At 50.8% G+C, this 26,011-nt stretch overlaps 2 protein-coding genes across 21 annotated transcripts in view; both read right to left on the bottom strand.

Moving 5' to 3' along the window:
* Positions 1-3,679: 3,679 nt before the first annotated feature.
* On the bottom strand, positions 3,680-7,715 carry OTX1 (orthodenticle homeobox 1). Of its 2 annotated transcripts, none has more exons than XM_051783652.1 (4): positions 7,678-7,715; positions 6,023-6,508; positions 5,326-5,477; positions 3,680-4,650 (listed from the first exon to the last, which is right to left on the bottom strand). In XM_051783652.1, exons 2-4 carry the CDS (start codon positions 6,117-6,119, stop codon positions 3,892-3,894), a joined length of 1,008 nt encoding a protein of 335 aa, XP_051639612.1. In that variant the 5' UTR covers positions 6,120-6,508; positions 7,678-7,715; the 3' UTR covers positions 3,680-3,891. The 2 variants fall into 2 exon arrangements, with proteins under 2 accessions (XP_051639612.1, XP_051639613.1); XM_051783653.1 differs by lacking the exon at positions 7,678-7,715 and adding an exon at positions 5,906-5,919 and having other exon boundaries at positions 5,326-5,499; positions 6,023-6,614.
* Positions 7,716-10,430: 2,715 nt separating this feature from the next.
* The window catches only part of EHBP1 (EH domain binding protein 1), a 212,190-nt gene continuing 196,609 nt past the window's right edge, over positions 10,431-26,011 (bottom strand). For 18 of the 19 annotated variants that reach the window (XM_051783616.1, XM_051783615.1, XM_051783631.1 and 15 more), the window contains 4 exons: positions 19,438-19,537; positions 18,224-18,297; positions 11,604-11,718; positions 10,431-11,435 (listed from right to left, as the gene is read on the bottom strand). In XM_051783616.1, coding sequence (XP_051639576.1) covers positions 11,345-11,435; positions 11,604-11,718; positions 18,224-18,297; positions 19,438-19,537 — 380 coding nt within the window. In that variant the 3' untranslated portion in view covers positions 10,431-11,344. Of the gene's footprint in view, positions 11,436-11,603; positions 11,719-18,223; positions 18,298-18,364; positions 19,263-19,437; positions 19,538-26,011 lie in introns of those variants that run through there. The other variant, XM_051783634.1, reaches the window with a different exon arrangement.

The raw sequence follows: 26,011 nt of genomic DNA on the forward strand, positions 1-26,011 counted from the left end.
GAGCAGGGACTCAACTCGGAGCAAATACTCTGATAACAGCAAATAGGTCATCAATTATTCCACCAGGCATAAAAGCTAACGACAGCCCAAGCTGGGGAATGTTCTCCCCTCTGTCCCTCTCCCCCCTCACCCCAAATCCTGGCCCTCCACTTACAGGCGGGAAAGCCCCACGTGCCTTTGGAGCAGGCTCTGGGTAGCCCGGGCAGCTGCCGGCACTCGGGGAAGAGGTGGGAGCTTCACAGCCTGTGCCGGGTAACCCGGCGCGTCTCGGCGCTGTGGCTGCACCCCTGGGCCACTGGCAGCTCCGTGCTCCAGCAGCAAATGCTTTTTTAATAAAAAAAACAAACAAACAAACAAACAAACAAACAAACAAAAAACAATAACCCCAAACCAAAACAAAAAAACAGTAGCCATGCACCCAGCAGCCTTCTTGCTTGAGAGGTGAGGCACGAGCCACCCCGGCAGCTGTCTCAGAACGGGGTTGCCCTAAAAAGCTTGGCAATCCTGCCGGTGCCTGCCCCTGGAGCCGGGCACCAGGCAGCGAGTGCCACGGCACTGTGCCACCTTACCTGCCGTGACTCATGCTCGGGGTGGCTGTGCCTGCTCAAGCCTCGAGGAAGCCCACACCGGGAGAAGTTTGCTCCGCTGCTTAAGCTGGCAAAACAGGGAGGGCGCCGGGGCCCCCCCGAACCCGGATATGACCCTTCCCAGCCCACGCTCGCCCACCAACAGGCGCAAGTCATGTCTTGCCCACCCTGCTGGCACAGACTGAAAAAGAAATTTAAAAAAAGTGAAGCCAAGCATTGAAGGCAAAGCCATGATTTGATGTGATCTGGACCAGCTCACCTCTGTGCCTCCACTGCCAGCTGGGCTCAGCAACCAGTTTCAACACCGTGCTCTGAATCTGTGTGAGTGGGAAAATGCCCAAATTCCGGTGTGGGAGTTGCTGGACAAGCCATTGGCCAGTGGCACAAGGTGCTGCTGGGGGGGGGAACACCAGCATCCCTTGGACTCCCAAACCCCAAAACAGACCCTTGGCCCAGCCCCACTGTGGGGCACTGGATGAAGAGTTTTAGGACTACATCACCAAAACCAAAACTCAGGCTCCCCTCTTGGCTCTGTCTCAGCCTCACTGATTTACTGAGTTATAATGGAACACAGTTTATAAGGATGAAGAAGTGTGCACAATTTTTGTCTAAAGAAGATGGAAAGTGTGTATTTGGGGGAGTGTGAGTTATACACCTACTGACTCTTGTCTCTCAGGTGCTCCTTAAATCTGGGAGGGCAACTCTGACTCGTTTCGTGCCCAGCACGGATTTTTATTTTTTTTCAGACCCAGGAGGGCTGTGTTAATTTTTGCCTCTTTAAAAGAAGGGCTTGGGGATGCATGGGCTGCTGCACTGGACCCAGCACACATGGCCCTCCCTTAAACTGCTTGTACAGCCACACTTCACTGTGATGAGTGTCTGACCTGTGCTTGCAGAAGAGAACAATTATTTTATAGGTGAAGATACATTAAAAAAAATAAATACTCAAATATATGTTATCTATATATATGCACAGAAGGGGACAACAAGGAAAAGAACCACCTAAAGAAAAATACCCTAAGACTGACTCAGCTGCACTCGTCCCCTCCCATCGTTTCCCGTTGCACCGTGGGGTGCGGGAGGCCACCCCTCGCCTCGGGGCTATGCCATGGCCACGACCCTGGAAGGATGCACGAGTGGCACCTGGGGCTGACCCCCGTTGGTTTTCCCACCGCAGCAGAAGCAGCAGCAGCAGCAGCAGCAGCACTGCCAGCCCCGTTCGCATCCACCACGACGCTGGGGCGGGGGGAGTTGGGACGGGAGGGAGCGTGTGAAACCCTCCCCAAAGTGGCCGCACGGAGAACACCAATGCCTTAACACCTCTCACCCCACCACGGTCTCCACTGCTCCGGGAGTTCCTGGGAACACCAAGGATGGGGACACACGGCACAGCCCACGAGCTTCCAGATGCAGCGGGCACTAATGCGAGAGCACAGGGAGGAGCATGGGAATTTGGGAGTGCTCCCCGAGCAGGGTATCAATGACCCAAGCAGGGTAGCAGTGGCCCCGCTGGTGCCCTCAGCTCTAGTCTTTTGCGGGTAGGAACAGCCCCGGCACCAGCTGACAGCTTCCAACAACCGCAGGGAAGGTCTGGGGAAAGGAGAATAAAAAAAAAAGGGGTGGGGGGGATTGTCACGAGCAATAATTCATCCCCCTGTCTTCCCAGCCGGCAGCGGGTGAGGATGGAAGGGCCGGGAGCCAGGGCTGGAAGCACGAGTGCAGAACACCCCTCCCCGCACAGTGGGCAGAGGTCTGGCTGCGGGGCTGGGTGTCCGAGTGGCCCTCGCACCCCACCACCGCCACTCAGGCGTGCCCGTGGGTCCCGAGTTTGGGGGACTGCCCCACCAGCTGCGGGGGGATTGCTGTTTCGGCCAGTGTTTGCCCATCCCGTGAGCCCCATCGACACCGCGGCGCAGCAATAAATCAGTAACCAATTAAGCGTCAATTAACGAAAGAGTGGGTCCCCAGCCCACACCTGCAGAAGTGGCGGTGGGTCCCCCTCCAGAGCACTCACAAACTCATCACACACATCCCCCTCCTGCTGGGACCCCAGAGGAACTCTTTCCCAGCACCTCACTCTTCCCAGGGAAGTTTCACGAGGAAGAGGAGGCGGGAGGGAGGAAGGAGCACAGGACACACCACTGCGTTTATTAGTTTAGATTTTATTGGGGTTGGGGCGAAGAAAGAAAGGGGTCCCTTACAGTCGAAGGGGTAAGCATGGGGTTACGGCATCAAAAATCACGCTTACACGGTCCCTCTCCTCCCTGCGGGGCAAAGCTGCCGGAAAGCCCCAGCCCAGGCGGGCGAGGCAGGCGGGCAAGGCAGGGCTGCGGCACCGACCCGCCACCACGCACCGACCGACAGAAGGGGCTCAAGAAAACCAGAACGAAAACCAAATCAAAAAACACACCCCGAAAAGCCGTGCGCCCCTCCCCCAGCCCCAAAGCAGAGCTGCTTGCCCCTGCAACCCTCCCCCCAAAAAATAAACCAAAACTTTTTTTACGGCTTTTTTCTTGCCTTTTTATTTTTTTTTTTCCAAAAGTTTTGGGTTTTTTTGGTTTGCAGGTTGCGGATCAGCTGGGCAGCCTTTCCCTCCCCCTTTGCCTCCCCCTCTGGGCGTCCCCCATGGCTGTTGCACACCCCTGCCCCCAGCCCCGGGACGGCACAGCCAAGCTTGTGCAGAGCCCTCGAGGATGGACGGAGGACATGAGACTGGGAAAGATTCATTTTTAGGGAAGAAAATTAAAATTTAAAAAAGATTATTTTTTTGTTCCTTTTTTTTTTTTACGTTCTGTTCCACGTTAGACTCTAGATAAATGCCAACCCAACAGCATCAACTAAAAATAATCGTGGTCACTGGAACGGACCTAGTATTTACATTGTTCCCGCCGCTCCCCGCGGCAAGAGGCTGTACAGGACCGGCAAACCGGGGCTTCCGTGCCCGGAGGGGCTGAGGGTCCCCGCACAAAGCTGGGGGTGGGGGGGCACCGGCAGGGCAGGAGCCAGCCTGCGCCTCTGCCCGGGGGGCAGCAGGGGAGACGCTAGGCTTTTTTAATTTATTTTTTTTTTAAACTCCTCTTCTGTTGCGTTTAAAAAAATAATAATTATAATAAACCTGGTGGAGCGACGCAGGAAGCAAAATAAATATCAGTCAGTAGAGATGGGGGTGGCAGGACCTCCCCAGGGCATCGCCACTGCTAACAAAGAGGGAGGAGGAGGAAGAGCCAGAGTCCTGCCCAGGAGGTCGTGGGGGGACCCCAGGTGGGGGGTCAGTGGCAGCTTGGGGGGGATGGTGATCGGCCCCTCACAAGACCTGGAAGCGCCAGGACGCCTGGTCCTTGTAGTCGAGGCAGTCGGGGGAGTTAAAGTTGAGCTTCCAGGAGGCAGCAGCGGCAGCAGCGGGCTCCTTGTAGTCCAGGCAGTCGGAGGAGTTGAAGGGCAGCCCCGTGCCGCCGTAACCCTGGTGGTGGTGGTGATGGTGATGGTGGTGGTGGTGGCCCGAGCTCTGGCTCAGCGGGTGGTGGTGGTGGTGGCCTGGCACCGAGGAGGGCCCCATGGGGCTGAGCTGGTGGGGGTGGTGGTGGGAGTGCATGGGCGCCAGGTAGGAGCTGCAATCCACGCCCCCGAAGTAGGACGAGGAGGGCGGCGCGGGGTACCCCTGTCCGTACCCCCCGCCTTGGCTGTAGGACACGGGGTAGCTGGCGGAGGCGGCGGTGGCGGCGGGGCCGGCCCGCTGCATGCAGGACGCGGCGGCCGGAGGCAGCGGCTCGGGCACCGTCACCCCCGCCGGCGCCGCGCCGGGGGAGATGGAAGCCGGGCTCCAGATGGACGACGCCGGGGTGCTGAGAGATGCCGGGGCGCCCACCGGGGCTGAGGAGGCCGAGCTGGAGGAGGAAGAGGAGGCCGAACTGGAGGCCGCTGCCGGCGGCGTGAACTGCCCACTGCTCTCGGAGCCCGAGCTCTCCCGGGCTGGCGAGGATTTCTTCTTGGCCGGGCGGCTCTTGGCCCCGCCGCCGCTCTGCTGCTGCTGCCGGCACTTGGCACGGCGGTTCTTGAACCAGACCTGGAGGGAGAAAACGGGGTGCAGGGCAGCAAGGAGGGGTGGTGGGGTGAGCAGGGGGCCCAGAGAGCCCCAGAAGGGGCTCTTCGCTCTGTGAGAACCCAACCAACCTCACCCTGGCACCAGTTCTGAGAGCACCTGCACCCAGCCATCAGCACATCCCCCCACACCCCCAAATAAAAAAACCCACCCCGGTCTAACACCCAGGCCACACCACATCCTGCCAAAAGCAAGGATGATCAGGGTCAATGGCTGAGGTGTCCCAGCTCGTGCATATCCCTGTCATGGTGACAAAATACGGTTTTGGGGGACAGATCCTGCGTTGGGTGCTGCCTGCATATTCCAACCCTTTGGGTATCTGGGGAACAGTGCCCAGAGGAAGTACCTCTAGGAAGCACTCAGGTAGTGGGGCTGCTGTGCTCTGGGGCAGGTGGAGTGTGACAGAAAAATATTAATAAAAATAATGTTATCGCAAGAGGATAATAAATAAAAATAAATGCCCCGTCTTCGGCTGAATGGGACAAACAAGTGGACCGAAGCCCACATGCACCCCTGTCCCAAGGAAACAGGGATGAGTGTGGACGGAACACTCAGTCTGAGTGGCGCCAGCTGAGCTGGGACGTCCCTGCATCCCCCCAACACACAGCCATGCAGGATTCCCCCACGCAGGTCCGGTACCTGGACTCGGGATTCGGGCAGGTTGATCTTCAGGGCGACTTCCTCCCGCATGAAGATGTCGGGGTAGCGGGTCTTGGCAAAGAGAGCCTCCAGCACATCCAACTGCGAGCGGGTGAAGGTGGTGCGTTCCCGCCGCTGCTTCCGTGGGGTGGCTGGGGGATGAGCACGGCCACACTGGTCACGCCGGATCCCCACGCACCTCCCGCACATTCCACAGCACGGAGGGAGCCCCGGGATCCCTGGTGCAGCAGCTTGAGATAAACCCCTGCTGCCGACCCCAAATTGCAGCAGTGCCCCCACAGCCCCACGGCTGCTGGACCCCGTCTCGCTGAGGGCAGGGCGAGGGGCGCAGGGCTGGGGAAGGGTCAGGCCTGGCTCCAGCGGGAGCCACGGGGAGATTTCGTTGTGCCGAAATAAATCTACTTTTTTTTTCTTTATTTAAAACTTTTTTATCCTTAAAAATCGCCGCAAGAACGAAGAAACTCCCGGAACAGGGGAGAAACTCAGCTAAACCCCACTCTCTCCAGCCAGGGGTGCAGGCAAACAGGGGTCCCACCCCACAGCCCACCCCAAACCGTACAGCCCCATCGGGTCCTCCAAAACAGCCTGGGACATGAACTTTTCGCCCTCCGCTTGCTGGAGGATAGTGGAACCGAGGGGAGGAGGGGGGGGTGCAGGCGAGGCCCGTGGTACTCACCCGGATACCCCACGGAGGGATGAAGCAGGTCCATGGCGGGGCCCGTCAGCCCCAGCCCATTCATGCCGTAAGGGGGCTGTTTGAGGTAAGACATCATGCTAAAAGCCGGGTAGTTTCTTCCAAAGTCCCGCAGAAAAAAAAAAAAAACGAACCCAATTCAAAATCAAATCAAATGTATGGGGTGGGAAGGGGGAAAAAGAAGGGAAGGAAAAAAAAAAAGCCGATAAAAAGTAGCCCGGAAAAAACCAAACAAGAGGCAAAAAAAAAAAAAAATTAAAAGCCAACGATAATTTAAAAACGGAGCAGAAAATCAGCGTGAAAGGACTTTTTTTCGTTCCGTCCCGCCGTCACCGCCGCGAGGTCCTCGAGTGATCGCAGGTGAAGTGAGGGAAAAATAAAAATGAAAGAGAAAAAAAATTTTAAAATAATAACGACGATCGGGAAACGGGCGGATTTCTTCCCCGCACAGAGGCGAGGCCGGAGCGCCTGGGAAGAGAGCAGAGAGAAGCGGGTGAGGCTCCGGCCGCCCCGAGTCCTGCCGGGGGGCGCCCGGAGCTCCCGCAGGTCTTGCGCCCACCCGGCGCGGGGACACCGGGCGGGCGGCTTCCGATTGTTAATTTTATTATTATTTTTTTAAACGAAGGCGAGTTGCGCGCAAGTGCCGAGAGGCAACAGTGCCCGGCGATCGGGAGAGATAAAGCAATTATTTAAAAAGATAATTGGATTAGGAATCAAAAGGAGGTATCAGAGGAGGGAAGTATAATTAATTTAAAAGCGAGCAGACGGGGACGTTTTAATTAGAAATGGATAAGAGTTAAAAAGGGGAAAAGGAAAAAGGAGCGCGCCGGCAGCCGAGCGGGCGACAGCGCCGGCAGCCGGGACGGGACGGCGGCGGGGCCCTACCGGGGGTCTCCGGCAGGGCCGGCGGGGGGAACGGACACATACACGGGACCCAGCTCGGAAGGCAGCGGCCGGGCTCGGTGGCAAAATCCCGCAGATAAATGCGGAGGGGAGGAAGGAGCGGAGAGACCCCAGGCGGTCCCGTCGAGCCCCGGGGGCGGCCCCCGCTGCCGAGGCTGAGACAACTGTCCCCCCAGCCGGGGGTATGGCGGGCACCCCGGGGAAATTCTGGGTGGGGGTTCGTGGCACCCCCCGGTAGGCCGGGGCCGGGCGCAGGTCGGGTGGCAACGCCGTGACCCGCCGTTGCATAACTTTGTCGGGGACGCGGCGGAGCCGGCCCGTCCCGGCTGGAGAGAGGTGGGGAAAAGGGGGAAATAGAAGCGAAAAAGAGAAAGAGAGGACAGAGGAAAATCCCGAGGCAGCCCCGGCCCAGCCGCGCTCATCACCCCCGCTCGCGGTGCCGCGGGCCCGCTACGCTCCGTCCCGCCGCCCGCCCCGTCGGTGAGCGCGGTGCCCGCCACCCCCGCCCGCCTCACCTGCGCGGCCACCTGCGGAGCGACTGAGCGCCCGCCCGGCGGGGGCTGCGCGGGGCAGCGCGGGGCGGAGCGGGCGGGGGGCGCGGAGGGGGCCGGGCGGGGGGAGGAAGGAGCGGGGGGGGCAGGCAGGTGAGAGGCGGGCTGGGGAGGGGGGCCGGGGGGGGCGCTGCCCGAAGCCGAGCCGCGCACCTCCGACTTGTCGGGGCGCCCCGCGTTTACCTTGCCCGGCGGCCCGCGCTGTCGGGGCGATGGAGCCGCGGCCCTGATGAGGATTGATCACCTACCCCCGGCCCTACCCTTGTATGTGCGCGCAAAGCAACTGCGTAACCAGCCTGGCGCCAATCCCCGGCCGCTCCCCGCCTGACTGACAGCCGCCCGGGCAATGGCAGCGCGGGGCGACGGCTCCTCCGCACCGCCCCGCGCCGCTCCGCGCTCCCCCGCGCACCGGCCCCGGCACCGCGGAGAGCCGGCCGGCGGGGCCAGGGCTGCGGGGGGCGGGCGCGCAGTGCCCCGCACAACCTCCGCGGGGAGGGCGGGTGGTGGGAACTCTTAGAGAAGTGCGGGGGGGTTGGAGGGTCCGCTCCGCGCCCGCGCAGCTCTGTCCCCCCCCCTCGGGAAGCCCCCCACGCCGCTCCGCGCCCGGCTCCGCGCCGCCCTGCGCGCCCCTGCCACCCGAGGAGACCGCAGAAAAAGTTTCGGCCGCCGCCTTCGCCGGCGCGGAAGGCGCTCCTGGGGAAGTGGGAGGCGGTGTCGGGGCCCCCCCACCCCAGCGCCCGGGGGCTCTCCCAAACTTTGTGTTTTAAAATCCCAATAAAACAGAAGAGACCGCACCTTTCCCCGCGCGTCCCGAATTTAGAGGTTGCTGCGCACCGCGGGGGGCGGGGGGGGGAGCTGGCGGAGCCCGCACGGGAGTGGTGGCGAAGAGGGTCGAGGTGACACGGGGCCCTCCGCGCCGCTCCGCGGGATCCCCCTCGCTGCTCGGGCCGGAGGGGTCGGGGCGCGGCGGCCGCGCCGGCGGCGGAGCGGACCGGGACCTCTGAGGAGGCTCCGGTGCGCGGCTTTTGTTGGTCTCCCCAAATCAACTCCCTCTAATTGCAGTGGAGCTGAAAGCGAGCTAATGTTCAAAGGCGCTGCCCGCCGGCCCCGATCGGAGCGCGGTCTCCCGGGGGGAAGACTTCCCTCCACCCCATTTTATTTTGTTGTCGTTGGGGGGGTTTTCCCTTCTTTTCAAATCTTTTTCCTGTGCGAGGAGGGAACCGTCTAAGCCGGGCGGGAGGGAGCCGATGAGCCGATGAGTAGAGAGAAGGAGGTTAGCTAGCTCCTCTGCTCGCCCGCAAAAGTCAGCGACACGGGCACTTCTCCCCTCAACAAAGGCGCCGCGGCCCATTCACAAAAAAGCAAAGGGAGGAGGAGGGAGGAGGAAGACTTTGCGGGGGCAGTTCTCCCCCTTCCAGCCCCTCTTCCCCGTTTTACCCCGGTCCTGCCGGGGCAGTTCCCGGCCCGGGCTGCGCTTCCCCCTCCCGCCCCCGCCGCCTTACCATCCCTTCGCTCCGCCGGGGCAGTTCCTGTCCTGGCGGACAGCAGGCACCCCCGGAGGCTGCCCCTCACTTCCCCCCCACGCACACCAGGGGGTATCTATGCCCCCCCAAAGTCCCCCGCAACTCCCGCGGTTGCCCAATCCCCAACTGCGGACGCCTCCCCGCAGGCTCGGCCGGGGGCTGCGGGAAGGGTGGGCGCGGAGCTCGCCGCCCCCCCGAGGTGATGGTCCTGGCGACTCCGACCCCCCCCTTCCCTCCGCCGGACGGAGCCGGCGCCCTCCCCGGTGCGCCCAGGTAAGGTCGGCGGCGGGGCGGGAGCGGCGGGTGGGCAGGGGGCTGGGCTGGGCTGGGCTGGGCTGCGCGACGCGACCCTCGGCCCCGGCGGCGGAGAAGGGCAAGGGCAGCTCGGGCCGGCTGCAGGGCGGGGGGGCCTTCTGCGATCGGTTTGCCGGGCTGGGGGCGAAAGACGGGGGAAACACACACACTTATTTATCCCTCAACCCAGAGACTGAGTTACTTTTTTTGCATCAAAAGCCAGGCAAGCACCGGCCCCCCGAGGAGGGGAGGACGCCCGCCCACGGCCCCCGTCGCCCCCAGGGGCAGCCCCCTGCTTTGGGGCTCAGCAGCTCCCGGTGCCCGGCCGGGCAGGGAGCGCCGCGGGCTTTCCCGCTGCCTCCCCTCCCGAGCCTCCGCTGAGCTCCGCAGCCGCGGAGCTCTCGGAGCGTGTTTCCTCCCGTTCCCAGCCCCTGTATTTCTGCGGGGGGGGGGCAGAGGAGAACGGCGGAGCCCGCTGCCCGAGCAACCTCGGCGCCGGGGTGCTCCGCGCATCTTCCCAAACTTCGCACAGGACCAAACCCACCTGAGGGATCCGGGGCAGCTCCCAGTCCCCCGGGCCGGCACAGAGCCCGCGGCACCGGCGGCTGCTCGCGCAAAACCAGGCTCTTCCCTCCTCCACGGGGAAATTTTTTTGGTGGGAGCGGGAGGGCGCAGCGGGGAGCGGGCCGCGGGTCGCAGTTGTACCTGGGGACCACCGGCGATGTTGGGGTCCCTCCCGGGACGGCAGCCGCGACCCCGCGTGGTTCAGGCTCCCCTCTGCCCGCTCCGCTCTCCGCGGATGCGCTCCTTACGCGCCCGGAGCCGCAGCGAGGCTTTGGCCCTGCACCCCCCACGCCGCCGGCGGGCGACATCGGCCCCGCGGGGAAAAGTTTTACCTCCCCCTCCCCGAGTTTCGTTTTATTAAAATCAAACGAAAAACTTTTCCGTCTGGTGGGTTTCGTTGCGCTGGCGATGCGCCGGCGGCCGAGGGGGCCCGGGATGCGGAGCCCCGCTGCCCCCCCACCCCCGGGATCGGTCCCTTCCCGCCTCCCGCGCCCCCTCCCCGGCCCACTGAGGGCGGGAGGGATGGAGTTTCCCAGGTAAAGAGGAAAGCGGCAGTTACGGTAAGAAAGATTCGGGTTTTATTGAAAACTTTATATATGATTCGGTGTTGTAATAAATAAAAGAGACGAGCTCCACGAAGGGACGATGCGAGCGCGGGACACGCTTGGGGGCACACGGACGGGGCGGGGTGGGGGACGCGGCCGGGCGCAATAAATAACGCGGAGCGGGCAGCGCGGTCTGGCCCGCGGGGGGACGCGGGTGGAAAGTGTCGCGCTGCCCCGGGCCGGGCCGGGCCGGGCCGGTCTCTGCCCCCGGGCTGCCCCGCTCCGCTTGCAGCCGCTCCCAGGGTTTTGTGCCAGCTCTGGGGGAGAAGCCCCCCGAGTAAACCAGAGCAGCTCGGCTCTACTCCCCGGGAGATGTAAAACTGATGATATAAACCACTGGTAAATACAGCACATTTTTAATAATAACTGGGGTGGATCTGACCTAACTATAAAATGTAGGTAGCTTATTAAGTATTACATATGGCAGGACTAGATGAAACCATTCCCAATGATTTTTTTTTCCTATATCCCCCTCTCTAATCCTATTACGACAAAAACATTTTTATTTCAAAACTCAGCCCTCCTCCAGCTACAGAAACCAGGACAGACTATTTCTTCTCCTCCTTCCGCCCATCTCCGGCATCGCCCGCACGCCAGGGGTCTCGGCGATTCCATTTCCAACGCTTTCGACAGGAGAGCTGAGCCCACACGGAAATCATGGGACAACGCGAGTTCGCTCGAATGGAAAACAAAAAACAATGGAGTGGGGCCCGGCACAGCCTAGATCTGGCCTAAGAAAATGGAAAAAAGTTTAATTTTTTTTTTTCAAAACATCCTTTTCTTTTTTTTCCCCAGTCTCATGTCGGCATGTTAAAAACGTAAGAAAGACGCGCTGCGATTTCGCCGCCGCCGCGGGAAGGCCGCTCACTGGAGAACGCATTTCTCTTCCTTCTTGGCCATCTTGCCTTTGTTTTGCTCGAGGGTCCTCTCCAAATGCTCGTCCTCTTCCTCGGCCCTGCGGAAAGAGGCGGCGGGAGGCGCGGTGAGGGGCTGCGTGGGATGGGCGCCGGCCCCGCTCGCCTCCGAGTTCCCCCACGGCCACGGCGCCCGCGGACTTGGAACAAACTTTCCGTGGGGACCGCGGCGGCTCGGCGGGGACCCCCCCCCCCTTCGCCCGACTCACTGCTTCTCCTGCGCGTCCAGGTCCCTGACCAGCGCGTCCCGTTTGTTAACGAGAATAACGAGTTCGTCCAGCAAAAGCTGCTCTCGCCTCTTCTGCGCCTCGGTCTTCTGCCAATCTGCGGGAGAACCAGAACAAGAGCAGCGGTGAGAGCCGCGGCCGCCACCGCCCGGCACAGCCCAACCGCGCCGAGCCCGCGGCCGCTGCGGCGGGGAGCCCGCACCCGGCCCGGCCCAGCTCGGGACAGCCCGGCCCGGCCCGGCCCAGCTCGGGACAGCCCGGCCCGGCCCGGCCCGGGGCCCTCTCCCCAAACAGGCTACCGCGGGTACAAGCGCAGCCCGGTGGCGTTTCGCCCACCTTGGCTTGGGGGAGCTCAGCAGCTACTTCGGGGTCGTTTGGGTGGGTTTTTTTTTCCCCTTTTTTTTTTTGATTCCTTTTAGTGTGAATTTTCTTTTTTGTTTATTTTGGTTTGTTTGTTTTGTTTTGCCTGTGTAATCGACATTACCGAGACACCCCTCCCGGAGGAATGCCCGCTTCCCCGCAGCCCGGCTCCTTTCCCTGCTCACTCCTCGCCCGCTCTCAGCGGCTGGAGGAATCTCACACTGCGCACCATATGCTCCGCAGTAACTTTAAAGGCAGGTATCGCTTAATTAGCATTTTCCACTTTGAAGTAAAAATACACTTGCTACAGAATATCGCAGGGCTCTCCTCCACCTCCGGCGCTGGCAGCCAGCGGCAGGCGGGCCGCCTCGCTATTCCCAAAGGGATTCCCTCTGGCCGCGGCCCGTCGGAGCCCGGCCCGGCCCGGCCCGCTGCAGCCCCCCGGGGCCGCCCGCAGCCTCCGGCTCTCCAGCCAGACCGCGAGGGCTTGTCGCTGTCAGTCAAGCCCCAGCCTTCTCCGCCTCCCTCATTAAGAAGGTAAACAATGAAAAGAAGGAGCAGTAGATTATGAGGGAGATAGCAGGACAAATGAGGAGCGGGAGGGAAAGAGGACACCAGCTCCAAAAAAAAAAAAAAAAAAAGGCACCGGGAGAAGCCATCGCCACCGGCCCGGCGGTGTCCTCCTCCTTCCCGGCCGCGCTTCCCCATCGCGAAGGGGAGAGAGGGTGCAGTCCTTTTGGCTTTCTCCCCCACCCCCCCGCGCTCTCCATTGCCCTGGGCGATCATGTTAAAACTCACATGGCTGGTGCTTATTCAGATAACCCGAACAATGCTCCCCACCGGTTACCATGTGAATCTTCACAAACCCCGCAAGAATGCGGTGGTTCAAATCCCCCTGACCCCCCTCCAAAGCCAAATTTATTCAAGACAGCAAACTGCTCAGAAGCTTTATGAAAGCAAGTGGTGCTAGAGGGAATTTCAGCCTTGTATTTACAAATTAAAAATCAGATGCATCATCATGCAATAAAGGTTGGAAGAGCGGCAGAAAGGCAGGAATGTGCAGCCGCTTTTATCGCGCCCTCGCACACGGGCCCACGAGTGAGTCGCGGGTCCACACGCCCGCAGGAAAGCCCACGGCGACACGTGTGTGTGCGGGCACACCGCGAGCAGCCAACGCGCACGGCCGCGTCCTGAGAGCAGGGAGGGAGTCGGTGCGGTGGCACTTGAGCCCTTCCCGGAGCACATACAGGCCTGGCAGGGCACCGCCGAAACTTCCCAGGAGTCTTTGTATTTTTTTTTTCCTCCTTCTTCTCCTTCCTTTCCTGTTTCTCCTTCTTTTCCTTCCTCGTTTTCTTTTTTAAACGTGTCCCTTCCCCCTCCGCCGTTGCCAAGGAAATAATTTTCCAGGTGTACACAGATTAGAAGTGGAGCTACCAGCCAAAATTACTGGTAATCCAAGCCATTTCTCCTGCCACAAAGCTGCTTTAATTTGGCCTTTTAAGTGCTACTTTTTGGGGCAGTCTCTCGATTTCCACTGCTGCTTCCCCTTTTGCTCCTTTTGGGTAAGGCTCCTTCAGTTCAACCCGTTTAGAACACAGTGCCCTGCCACTCTACAAGTCGGAGCTTCCCCAAACTGAAGGGTTTTACCCCACAAATAATGCCTCTGCACGCGCAGTGCGAGCTCAGCATGACAAAACCAGCCTGAAAAGGGCCACGGCAGCGAACCGGACAGAAAAGAAGGAGAGAGACACAGCAGAGACTTTCAGGGGTGTTTGCTTCCCCCCAGACGTGGCCCCAAACTTTCAGGTTAACTTTCCCCCCGCTCCAGCTGGGAACTGTGCTGACACTCAGGCTCCCCAGCACATGTGGGCACATGAAGCTCTGGACGAAAAGGGACTTGAAATTATCTCTACCTGGACTTGATTTAATTTTTTTTTCAATTTTGGTGAATTTCACTTCATATTTTTAAAGCTTTTTTTCTTTCTTCATCTCATCGTTCTCCAGTTTCAGCAGCAATTTCAGTTTTTGAAAAAGCAAATTTTAATCAGAATATTTCAGTATAGATTTTGCTCCGTCCTTCAGTACCATTTTTCTCTGTTAAGTCCCTTCCTAAGTGATACAGTTTTTCTTGCCCTGTGTAGTAAATAATGTCCTATTAGGACTTCACTGAACAAATCTGTTTATTTGTTTTGGGTTTTGTTTGTTTGTTTTTCTGCATTTGCTTATTATTAATGTTTGAAATACACCATGGGAAAACTTGCTGGCAGAAATATTCCCTTGCAGTTTTACTTCGATTTCTAGAAAAGGATTCTTCTGCCTTTCCTCTCCACAAAATAAATAAGAGTCAAGCAGCAACTGGTTAAAAGGGGAACTGGCTCAAAGTATTTAAATAACAGTTTATAGGTGACTACCTTGCAATTTTGTTTTATCCAACGAAATACTGCTGGACAGCAGTTTTGGGAAGCATCCCTACGTTTTAAAAAAGCAACTGTGTTTAAGTTTGATTCCTACCTGTTGTGCCTTTTAAGCCAGGATTACCTATAACACCTGTCACATACAGTTACCCAGGCTGACTGCAGCTCTGGGAAGCTACAATATGGGCTGTGATTAATTTGAAGATTCCAGAATAATACTGTTATAAAAGCTACACTCTGCACAAAAATAGGATTAAGCTCTGAGGCTGTATATGAGCTAAAAGTGTTGAAAGCTAAAGCCCCCATGCCACCACTTGCGACGGGCAGTTTAAAATGACAGAGTTTGCTAAATTCACATGGAAGTAGAAATGTTTTCAATTATTCATCTTCATTGACTTCATATTGTCTTTTTTTTTTCCCCCACTGCTTAAACTGATAATTACTTTGAGCAAACAGACGTCCCATAGAAATGCTTTAATAGAAATGGTCGAAAGTTCTCGTAGTAAAACCTTCAACCTTGCCACTATAATAAATAAGCCCGGCACTTTGATGAAAATTAACACTAGTTTTGTAAAGAGCACATTGGGGGATTGCAGTCAGGTCTTATCTTTAGTTCCAGTCAACTAGCAATCCTGAAAGAGTTTGCATCATCATCAGAGCAGGCCATTTGATAGGATTCTGCTGCTGAACCTAATCAATCTATGGAATACTGTGGCTGCGCGGTGTAACAAAGCTAAAATAGATTTACAAATGGGGTTTTAGAGGATAAGCTCCTCCACAGGATTACATATTGATTTTAAATATAAAAAGCTTATCATATAAACCATAACTACAAAAATAGTGAACCTATGCATAAATCCTTTTAGAAGAGCACCCACTTCAAACTATAAGCCAAGAATAAATCAAGATGTACAAAATCCAAAAGAAGATCCATTTCTTGGGCAGAAAATGAACACACCACCCCAAGGTGTGCAAAAACGAACTTATCTTTTCTAAGGAGGCATTAAAACTCGACTGAAAAGAAAAAAAAAAAGAAAGGAGTGAGAGGAAAGGTAGCTGAAAGTGAGCCATCCCGGCACTCGGCTACAGACGCAGTAAAAACCAGTCTCTGAAATGCAGCACCTTGTGTACACGAGCACCCAGCTCCACACAGCCGGACGGGATGCCTGGGAAGGTGCAGAGGTTAAAACAGACCCCGTTACCTGCATTTTCTTTGGCCTGTTAGGCAGGGAGTTCCGGCCTTTCTCGGTCGGAACAGTCCGAGGGGAACACTTTGTAGCTGGGAGAAGGCAGCGCGTTAAACTCTCTCTTTCTTATCTCTACGGCTAAATGGGGGAAGGGAGGGGGGAATTTGCCTTTTTTTTTACCACCCTCGGTCATTCATGTGTTCCTCGTGAAGTGCCGTAACCCTCCAAAAGGCTATTCAGCTGCCTGTGCCTCCATGTTAGCAGCTGGAGAAGGGGACATCACTCTCTCCACATCACTGAACATCCTGACGGGCAGCACCTCCGGCCGCCAGCGCTGCCCGCACGCTGCCCATGCAGGCACGGCAAGAACCGCCTTTATCTGCCATCAGCAGGCTCCTACCTTCCGCAAGGCTCTCTCTCTCTCTTTTTTTTTTTTTCCTTGTCAGCAACTAGCTAAGTAAATTGCTTGACAGATTTTTAAACAGTATAGTCACGCGTGCGAGAGTTAGAGCAATTTACCAAAACAGTAATTACCACCTTTCAAAGACTTTTTTTAAGTTCCAGTTTGGGTTGGTGCATTCTGCCTTTCTTTTAGACAAACAAACCGATCCCATCCTGTTAGATATATACATACATATATATGTGTATTTATTTTTCTTCCTGCCCATACCTTCAGCTTTGGAACTGGTGCTGCCAAAAGTGAGATCTGTCTTTTCAACTCTTTCAGGGAACCCAAGCACTCATTAGCAATCGGCTAAATGGCCTCGGAGCTGACAGCGCTGGGCTGTTCAGGCAGCCCGTGCTTCTTCAGGGAAATCTTATTATAAATGGCGTGGTTTTACCAGCGCTTCCCAAAAAGTGTATCTTTGCATCTTTTGAGCACAGAAAGCAATACAGCACCGACGCACACACACTGAGAGGCAAGATGTCACAAATGTGTGTTTTGAGTTTTCACAGCCATTTTCTTGGAAGAGTTTTCTCCTTTAATATGTTCTTTAGGTAGGTGTTAAAAGTTCTAGAAGACTAAAAGTCTTATTGAGAGCTAAAATGCAAAATGAGGACTTTGTTGAATATATATATAAAAAATTAAAAAATAACTAAAATTCTACACCACTTATGTTTGCTTCCTAAACCTCTGTTCACTGTATCACCAGCAGCAATTTTTTTTAAAAAAAAAAGAAGGAGAAAGGGAGAGAGAAGGAAAAAAGATGATTTTTTGGAGTTTGGGCATCCCTCTCTGAACTTACAAAAAGAAATTAAAAAAAAGACAGATTTTTGTTCAAGGCAATGTGTGAATGGTACAGACTCCCAGACATTCAAAGGCTGCTGCTGGGACATTTCAAGGAAGTATATATTTATAAGGCAATTAAACATTGAAATTTTGTATTTAAATACAGTATCTCTTAGCTCCTCTCTAGTTTTAGATTATTTTATGTTTCAAACATTTCATCAGCGTGATTCCAAATTAATCTGGGTTGTCTCTGCAGAAAGCAATGTATATATTTATGACTCAAGATTACCCAAGAATACAGTGAACATAGTCTTATGCAAAAAATATAACCACAGATGGAAAGATATGAAAAAGCCACCTGAAACCTGCTGCTTTTTTCCAACAAACTTACGCTCCCAGTGAAGTCTCCAAACTAATTAGAATTGATTTATTATGGATCAGGTACCTTATCAGGTGAAGAAAGAAATTACCATGGACAGTCAAAGGGTTGAGAGGTCAATACAGAATAGCAAAATCAATTTGCATTGATTAGACAAAAGGTCCATTTTACAGAGCCCAAAGGATTAACTTTAAAGCAAACATCTTTGAACTATAAGGCAGCGTTTGTGACTGAGAGGTATAAGCGGGGCAGCATTAGAAAACACTTAAGATATTTAAATAAGAAAATAATGCAAGCAATGGTTTAAGCTATCTGGATGTTTATTTTTTTATTATGAATCATCCCCAGGATTATTGTACAATTCACTGGAAAGCCCTATGGAAAGGATGCAATTGTTCCATTTATCCCGTGTCAATCTTCCCCTGAGTGTTACCTTCATTCAGGTAAGGTGACTAAACTGGGGAGAGTTGCAGAGAAAACAGAAAATTTGTGCAAAGGATTGCACTAATCCTGGTGGTGCTTGTGATGAAATATTTACTTGACAAACATAGTGTTTTAGCACCAAAACCAATAAGACTTTTTTTTTTTCTCCCAGTGAGATACTGTTGTGAAACAGGTCTGAAACATTAAAAGGAAGGAGGGTCCCTTCTGTGGGTCACCCCTTCCTTTTTCCTGCGGCACCAAAAGCAGCGCAAAGCCATAAGAGAGACAAGAGAGCATTACTACAACACAAAAATATTAAACCCTGGACACATACTCTATACCTCTTCATCACTTTGTTTCCAAAGTTTATTCCAATGAGACCATACTTCTTTGTCCCTTATCTTGGACTTTCATTTTTTTTTTCCTCACATATAAAACTTAAGAACGGGATTGCAGACTCAGCATATTTGCTGCGTGCTAATTGCTCGAAGTGATGTAAATATCAGCATTATTGATGGGCTTCAGAGAAGCCTCCACACTTGGTACTTTCAGGCAGCCACCTTCAGCAGTGAGCATTTCCCCCCCTCAGCACCCAGCACTGCTCTTACCTTCAATGGCAAGCATTGCTCTTAGCTCCCGGTTCAGCAGCTCGTAGCGCCTTTCTAGGTCATGTTCTTTTTCCCTAGGCAAGTTGCAAATGTTCATCAATATGTTAATTACTAAATCATTAAACACTTAAAAGCACCTTTAACTTACATTGATTTTAGGACTCGCAACCGACTTTTCTCTTTAACTTTAAGCTACTCCAAACAAATGATACACAAACTTAAAACCTGGCTCAGGTGGCCTATTCAGTAACAGGGGCTTTTCTTTTTGTGTAATGTTGGCTTTAATTCTGTCAGTTTAACTCCACTGTGCTACAGGATGCAACTATTTCATATTCACCTTCGGAGCAGCTGCTGTGGAATGTCCCAAGTATAAAATATTCCCCTGGATGTAAGGAACAAATTCCAGCATCAACCTATTCACTGAGATAATATAACACTGGAAGTATTACTGTATATACATTCTGCCCTAATGAACAATAAAAATTAGACAAGGGATTAGAAAACTTAATATTTTGAAGGTAGAATCCTCTGTCAAGTTCAGACCCAGTATGAAGTAGGTGAGCAGAGGCTCTTCCCAGAGAAGTATGCAGGCATCTACACTAGGTGGCATTACTGAAAGAAATATCATCCTACTGAAAGAAGCACTCAGGGCACAGAATGCCTCTGAAAACGAGCAGCACCTTCTCCCTTCCTCGATGGTGCCACTGAGAAAAGTTCATTAGTCCTTACTTTGCAGTATTGGTGGTATCACTGCACTGTGACTGATTTATTAATATCCCTTCAGCAGCCTGGTGCTCCTGAACTAGCAATGGGATTGAGGATTTCTACAAAGCAGGTAGCAACTTAAATTTACTCTCTTTCTGAACAGACTCCACCTGACTCATCTGAGACACAATCCAAATCTATTTGTGCATTTCTGAAACGTAATTTTATTCTACTGCTGGTTCTTCGAAAACGTAACAGTGCTTAATATTCCTTTAATTTCGTTTTTCACAGCTCTGTCTAATCTTGTGTCATTGCATGCTTCTCATTTTCAAGTCTGAAACACGAGAAAAACAAGTTACTCGATGTGTAACACATCCACACTACTCACTTTTCAGGGGTTATTTTTGAAGCCTAATGGGAAGAGAGTAAAAATTTTTTTGCATCTATCTGAAGGGTAAACATTCTGAAAAATCATCCTTTTGTAAATACATATGTTCATCTGTACTTACAGAAGAGAAAGCTGATTCATTCTTCTTATTAAGGCATTCTTCTTATTAACCAGCATGAACCATTCCTGCATCATAGCTTCTTCTTCTTCTGTGTTTCTTCCTGCAATCGAAAGAACTTCATTACTTATTGTGGCATTTCACAAACTGAGCTACATATTTCATGTCAGGTTTTGGAGTATCAGTCTCCAATATCACTGAGCATGACAAGGTGAATTCACAAATAGTAAATATATCATAGGACCACAAGTCCTGCCTGCTTCATAAATAAATCTTTGAAAGCAGTCATTCTTCAGCATACATTTTAGTGTTCTTTATCATGCTGTCACCCTGACCTAAATTAACACCTTTTAAAAAGGACTGTATCTTTTAAATTCTTACAAATGAACTACAATATTGCAATACTCCCACTCTAAAAAACCTTACTGATAAAAGATGTCTGGTCATCACCAAACACAAACACAATCCCTGTGGGCAAGATCCACTCCACCCATGCAAACCCAGCACAGTTGGGATGATGTGGTAGGGATCAAAGTAGCTGCAGAGGAGATGGCAATCCTGAACCCTCGGCCAAGGTGAGGGCACCTGCTCAGCTTCTGTGTTTGTGGCCACTCTTTCAGATGATAAGCTGGAAAGAGCTGCTCCTCTCCCCAACTTGCAATCAAAGGAAGCATCTGCACAAGTACAAATAATCTTGGGATCCAGGTGCCTGAGGGTCCCCATATGTGTATGTATGTATTTCCCTAGCCCACATTCATCCCAGGCAGGATGAGGATCAGGACCCTTCATGGCCCACCTGCAGGCAGTGCTGTGCTCTACCAGACTCTCTAACACTGTGTCACCACCCCTGCACCATCAGGGCACATGAGGGGAAAGGCAGATGAGCATCCTGAAGGCTCCTGACTGGGCTTTCCACGTAGCAGGGCTGCTGAACCAAATTCCATCTCCCTGAGCTTGGGGACTAGAAGAAAGTCCTTTGTGGAGGCTGCGCTTCTGTGGTGACCTGCCATTCTCACCTCTCAAGTTGAGCTGAAGAGCAAAGACTATATGGTCCTCAGTGAATTATGAAACTCACACATTTCATATGCTTAAAATTAATCTCGGGAATAAACCTGGAATAGTGGCAAAGGAGCATGAGCTGGGTCTTCTGTACGCTTCCCAGCTTTGGTACTGCTTCACTGGGAGACTGTGGGCAGATCTCTAAGTTTAAGTGCCTCATGTGCAATACAGGAATAATCACCTGTACTGATCCTGCAAGGGTGCTGAACGTTAATTCTTTGGTGTTTGTAAAGGGTTCTGAAATCTCTGATGCAAAGTGCTGCACACTTTGGGATGCCATCTTATTAACTTGAACCATAGGATCCTTAGTTGCAAAGAAGCAATTTCTAGCACCTGAAGCTGGAAGGACACCAGAAAAAATACTGGTTTGCTCTAAAAAAAAAAGCTTTCAGTTTCTGGATGAGACTGTTTAAAATGCTTGCATGTAGGTGCTTGCCACGTGCATGTTCACACCCCAGTGAAGTGTGCAAGCCCAAATCTACATGGACAACCACATGGTCACCAGGGTACTGGTGCACCCTGCTGTCTGCAAGGGAAGGTCTCAAGAAGATAAACAGGGAAGTGGGTCAGCTTAGGGTGGAACTGGTGGACCCACATAGTAACAAAAAGTTACAGCATCTTCTTTCTGATGCGAGACATCCGCCCATACCCACTTATCACCCTGGGAAGTGCCTGGTCCATGAAGCTTCCTGAAAGGGTGCTTTTAGGGTCAAAATTTGCTAGCAGTGAGACAAGAAGGGCAGAGTATCCCAAAATGGGGATGGCCCTGCAGTCCTTTTCCAAGCAAAAGCAGCAGGGTCCAGCTCCTGGACAATGGAGCAATGAAAGAAGAAATCTGACATGTAGAAATGCTCTCCCTCAAGACCTCCACTTCTAGTTTTGTGCATAAAATATCACACCACGGCATTTACAACAGTATTCAGCAGTTCAGTACACTTTGCTGTTAAGTTACAGATCAAGGGCCTTGCTGCTGTATTGGTCCATCTAACAGGGTCTGCTTTTAGAAGTAGATGATAATCAGTATTAGCAACCTTTTGTTGAAATGCATCAAGTAGTTGGAATTCATTTAGGGGAGAGGGCAAGAAGAAGGGGATAGATTCTTTTTTTTATCTTTGCAAAATGACTAGTCTATTCTGTAATGCATGAGATGAGATTTTTTTTTTAGCAGCAGTGTGGCAAAGTTCTCACAACCAGACATCCACAGCTACAGTAACATTTCAATCAATTAGTTAGTTTTGGGGTGGTCTGGGATCTCTGGCTAAAAGATTATAAATACAAGCTCTTACTGCATTTAATTTTGCAAGCTTCGAAAAAGAAATGGGAGAGATAAATGTTTCCAAGGTGTTTGACTCAACGGTGGATCTGAATTTGACTTTCGTGCCATGCAATTTCAGGTTAAAAACATAAGATATAATCTTCTTTCTATTAATGCATTCCTCCTAAATAAAGTTAGTTGCAAGATATAATGAGAAAAGATCTAGGTAAAGCTTGAAGCTGTCGAGTTAGATCTGCACAGGTGTCTGTTTTAATATATCCATGCTGACACCAAAGCACATGCAATATCCATAGAATAGGCCAGTTTAAAAGTGAATTAACAAAGTCTTGATTGTTTTTACAGAATTTTAAATCTGTTTTTGTATTCGCTTTGGACCCATGTGATGCCCTGACACCAGTCATGTGATATCGGCTGCGATAGGCACAAATCCCCGGGCAGCAACAAAAGAAGAAAGAGCAAAAAAGAAAAAGCTGAGAAAAAGCTTGCAATTTGGAAAAAGGCCAATTTTACCCTGGTGAAGGCCTTTTTGATCAGTGAAATGACACATGTGTGCAATATTAATAGTAGTCAATGCTGATATTTTATTTGTCGACCGTCAGTTTTTAAATTCTTGTGCATGGACTTGAAACAGATTCTTCCCAAGCAAGCAAAATAAAGATGAACTCCCATGTATAAGAAATTTAAATAACTCTTCAGCAAATACACTAGCATTAGAGCATTACTTCATTTTTTTTTTCCTTGGTGAGAGGATGCACATGAAACACTTTCAACAAAGAAAAACTGAGTGTTCTTACTGCAGCGATATTGCAAGCTAAACTCACAGTTACAACTTCTAAATAAAAAATTTAGAAAAACCCTTTCTTCAACACAGTTTCACTCTGTAAAACGCTGCTGCTACTGGGGTGGTGGTTGTTTTCACTTTCCAAGTGTAAAACAAGTATTTAATTGACTTGCAACAAATACTTGAAAATTCAAATTGGGAAAATGTCTGTGTTGTTCTTGGGGAAAAAAACCACAACAAGCCGTACAGATTATTTAAATGAAGCAAAAAACCCACGCTCGAGAACAAATCGATCCCACACATGCAAACCCCTTATCTAAGCCAGTACAAGATGCTGAAAATCTATAAATAGCTCACAGATCTTAAACTTAAATTTTTTCCATAATACATGCATTACACTATTGTTTTTGATAAACAACAACAACAAAACCCTTTTAAAGCTAGTAAGTTGGACCATTACAAATTAATCCTGACTTTAATAACTGGTTAAAGACCCCTTCAGCTTTATAAGTAACAAAAAATATTAAAGCCTGTGATCACAGCGAGCTTTTCTCATTTCTCCTCTAACCATTTGTTATTTAATCCAATACTAGTAATCCAATTTGTCCATCAGACTTTTAAAGGGCAGAATGCAACTTCTCCAGCTTAGACACTTTTCAAAGTACAATATATTTTTCAAATGAATGCTGGATGTTTCATTTTTTCCCCAACTGTTCCTAGCTCTAATGTATGAGGAAAAAAAGAACAAGATGAACATTGTTCGTACTGATTAAGTAAGAGCTCATTAAAGAGCTGTCAGTGCTGTACTTTGAATATGCATGAAGCATATAATCAGATCTAGTACCGTCACTAGAGGAGAATACGGTAAGTACAAAGGATTGATTTAATTACTTAGAGTGGGCTGTGGTGGTAAAGCAGTCTTGTTAGCGCAGAAAGAAAAGGAGGTTGTATTCTGGCACGGTTAGGGGAAAAAGGCAGTTTTAGCTTCTGCCACAATACCTAATCTCAGGATAAAGCACTTTACATTGTAGCTTAAAATGAAGACTGCCAGTTTTCTAAAAAGACCAGAATTCATCTTATCTTGTTTAACCTCATCTGGTTAACTATCTAGCAGAACATATTTATTCTCTTTAACACGTAATTATGCTTATACCTTTTTATCCTATAGTTCAATAATGACTTCTGAAAACAGTCTTCAAGTAAGAGTGGGTAGTGCTGCAAACATCATATGCATGCAAACTGCTTGGTAAGAGATTTGAAAAATGCAGAACCAGAAACTCAGATGAAACAGTGAGTACACGCGCCTTTATGTGAAAAGTCAATACAGTTTTTAATGTCAGACTTTAACCTGAGGAGGGTTCTGGCAGGGTTTCTCTAATTTATTTTCTTTCCCCCCCCCTCTCCTTTCTGCTTTTTTCCCCCTCTTCTTTTCTCTTCTCTTTCTTTTTTTTTTTTCTTTTAATTAATTCATTCTTGTTTTATTCTTCCTCTAGGAATCCAAGGGAATTCTCTCACATCAACTCCCAGTGCCATTTTCTAATTTCATTGTCTGGCTTGAGTGGTGAAGGATGCGTGCTCTATTCTTCTCTTCACTTGACATCTACCAGAACCCTCCTCAGTGATTAGGAACGAGCCCAACACCAAGCCTCAAACAGCACAGGACACTAAATTCTGCCCTCAGATATGAGAAACTACTACTGGCTTCTGAGTCGCGATTCCGAGCTGTAATAGCTCCTGCACAGGATTCAACAGAGGCTGCAGGGTAAAGTTTGGCAATTTTGTCCCTTCCTGGAACAACTTCTAGGGATAGTCAAAATGATGATAGCAAGCATTTTAATGACAGCCAAAAAACAAAACCCAAACCACAGCCCCAAGCCCCTTTCCTTTCTCCTGTGGTTCATCCCACATACTCATTATTTGAAACCAACTTGAGTCAATTTTCTTCGGCAATGCTCAAGAGTTAGAAGCATGGTAACAAATACATTACCACTTTTTGAGAACAATATCAGCAACTAGATTATTTTAATGTTGTACAGCTTCCCAGCAGCCTTTTACAAATAGATTTTCCTTCATATTCTTTGGGATTTACAAATGGATTTTTGTTTACACTGTAAGCTAATTATTTGTTAAATATTTAAATAAGAAGTATCTTGACAAATGTCTCTTCTGAATCAATTTGAAAGAACAATTTTTTTTTTCCTTTCCTGCTGAAAATGCTTTCAAACTCAGCCAGCTACCACAATATGAATGTACCATTAGACCCATTATTTTTAAGCCGTTTGGGCAGCTAGACATTAGATAAACCCACTATGGATTAACACAGTAAACCTGTACATTGCTAAGAAAACACAGAAGAAAATGCTACAAAACACTGAGAATACCACTTAAAAGGAAGAAAAAGCAACAACATGCAGGGACAAGATTAGTTTACAGTGTAAATGGATGAACACAGTAACTCCTCTACACTTTATACTGTCGTAAATCTGTCAAGATAAGACAATAGATTAATATTTTTTAAAAAATCCTTAACTGTAAATGTATTTAGCTGTTGTGCAAAAATGAATTACAACCTATGGAAGATAAATAATAAGGAGTTTACATCAGCATCCAAAACCAGCCCATTCAGTTTGGTAAGAAATAACAGGTTTACAGAAATCACTCTGTATGCCGTCTTAAGCAGTAATTGTTTTTAAATTTTATTTGCACTGTGCGTAGTGTGTGTGCCATGGTGTCATGGTTAAACACAGAAACCTTCCCATGTCTCCCCATTTACCTCAACAGAACAACATGAAAAACAACCTACTTAAGACAGAGCCCATTCTTCATCCATTTGCTGATGTTTACACACAGTTTTAAAATAGAATAGAAGAAGCTTTCTTCACTCAACACACTTGGGTGAAGGGGCCAGCAGGAGAATGCCAGTGCATGGGAACTAGAGCAAGGCAAATAACAACAAAAACTGGCCGATTTCGCTCTGCTCCTCTTTCTGGGCTATTTTGTAGTTGACAGAAGCTTGGTGACTACTGAGAGCCGTTCAAATGCCAGTGAATTCCACAAATTTAACAGGAAGGTCTTCTAAAAACATACCCCACTGTCTTTATTTGCTTGCTTAAAAAAAAAAGTTGCATTCACCCAATCATAGGGACGAGTTTTTACAAGTTTCTGTATTAGGAGCAAGTGGACAGATTGGCTTGTTTACCTGAAGGAGAACATGAATAGCAAATAAAGAATAGTTCTAGGATGTGTCTCATCTTGTCTCATAAGAACCTGGGGAAATTCACTGAAATTGAAGGTGGTGTGTTTAAAACCGATAAAAAGAATGATCGTTCCTCAAAGCCTCATCATTTACTAGTAGAACTCGTTGCCATGAGGCAATGTTGAAACTAAGAGCTCAGCAAGAATTAAAACCGGATTGAATGTTGAATATGGAAAGGCAAAGCTGTAGCAATAAATATTCAAAT

This window comes from Manacus candei, unplaced genomic scaffold (genome assembly GCF_025592945.1).
Source record: "Manacus candei isolate 608988 ecotype Guabito, Panama unplaced genomic scaffold, ASM2559294v1 h1tg000017l, whole genome shotgun sequence".
In the NCBI taxonomy this organism is placed as follows: Eukaryota; Metazoa; Chordata; class Aves; order Passeriformes; family Pipridae; genus Manacus; species Manacus candei.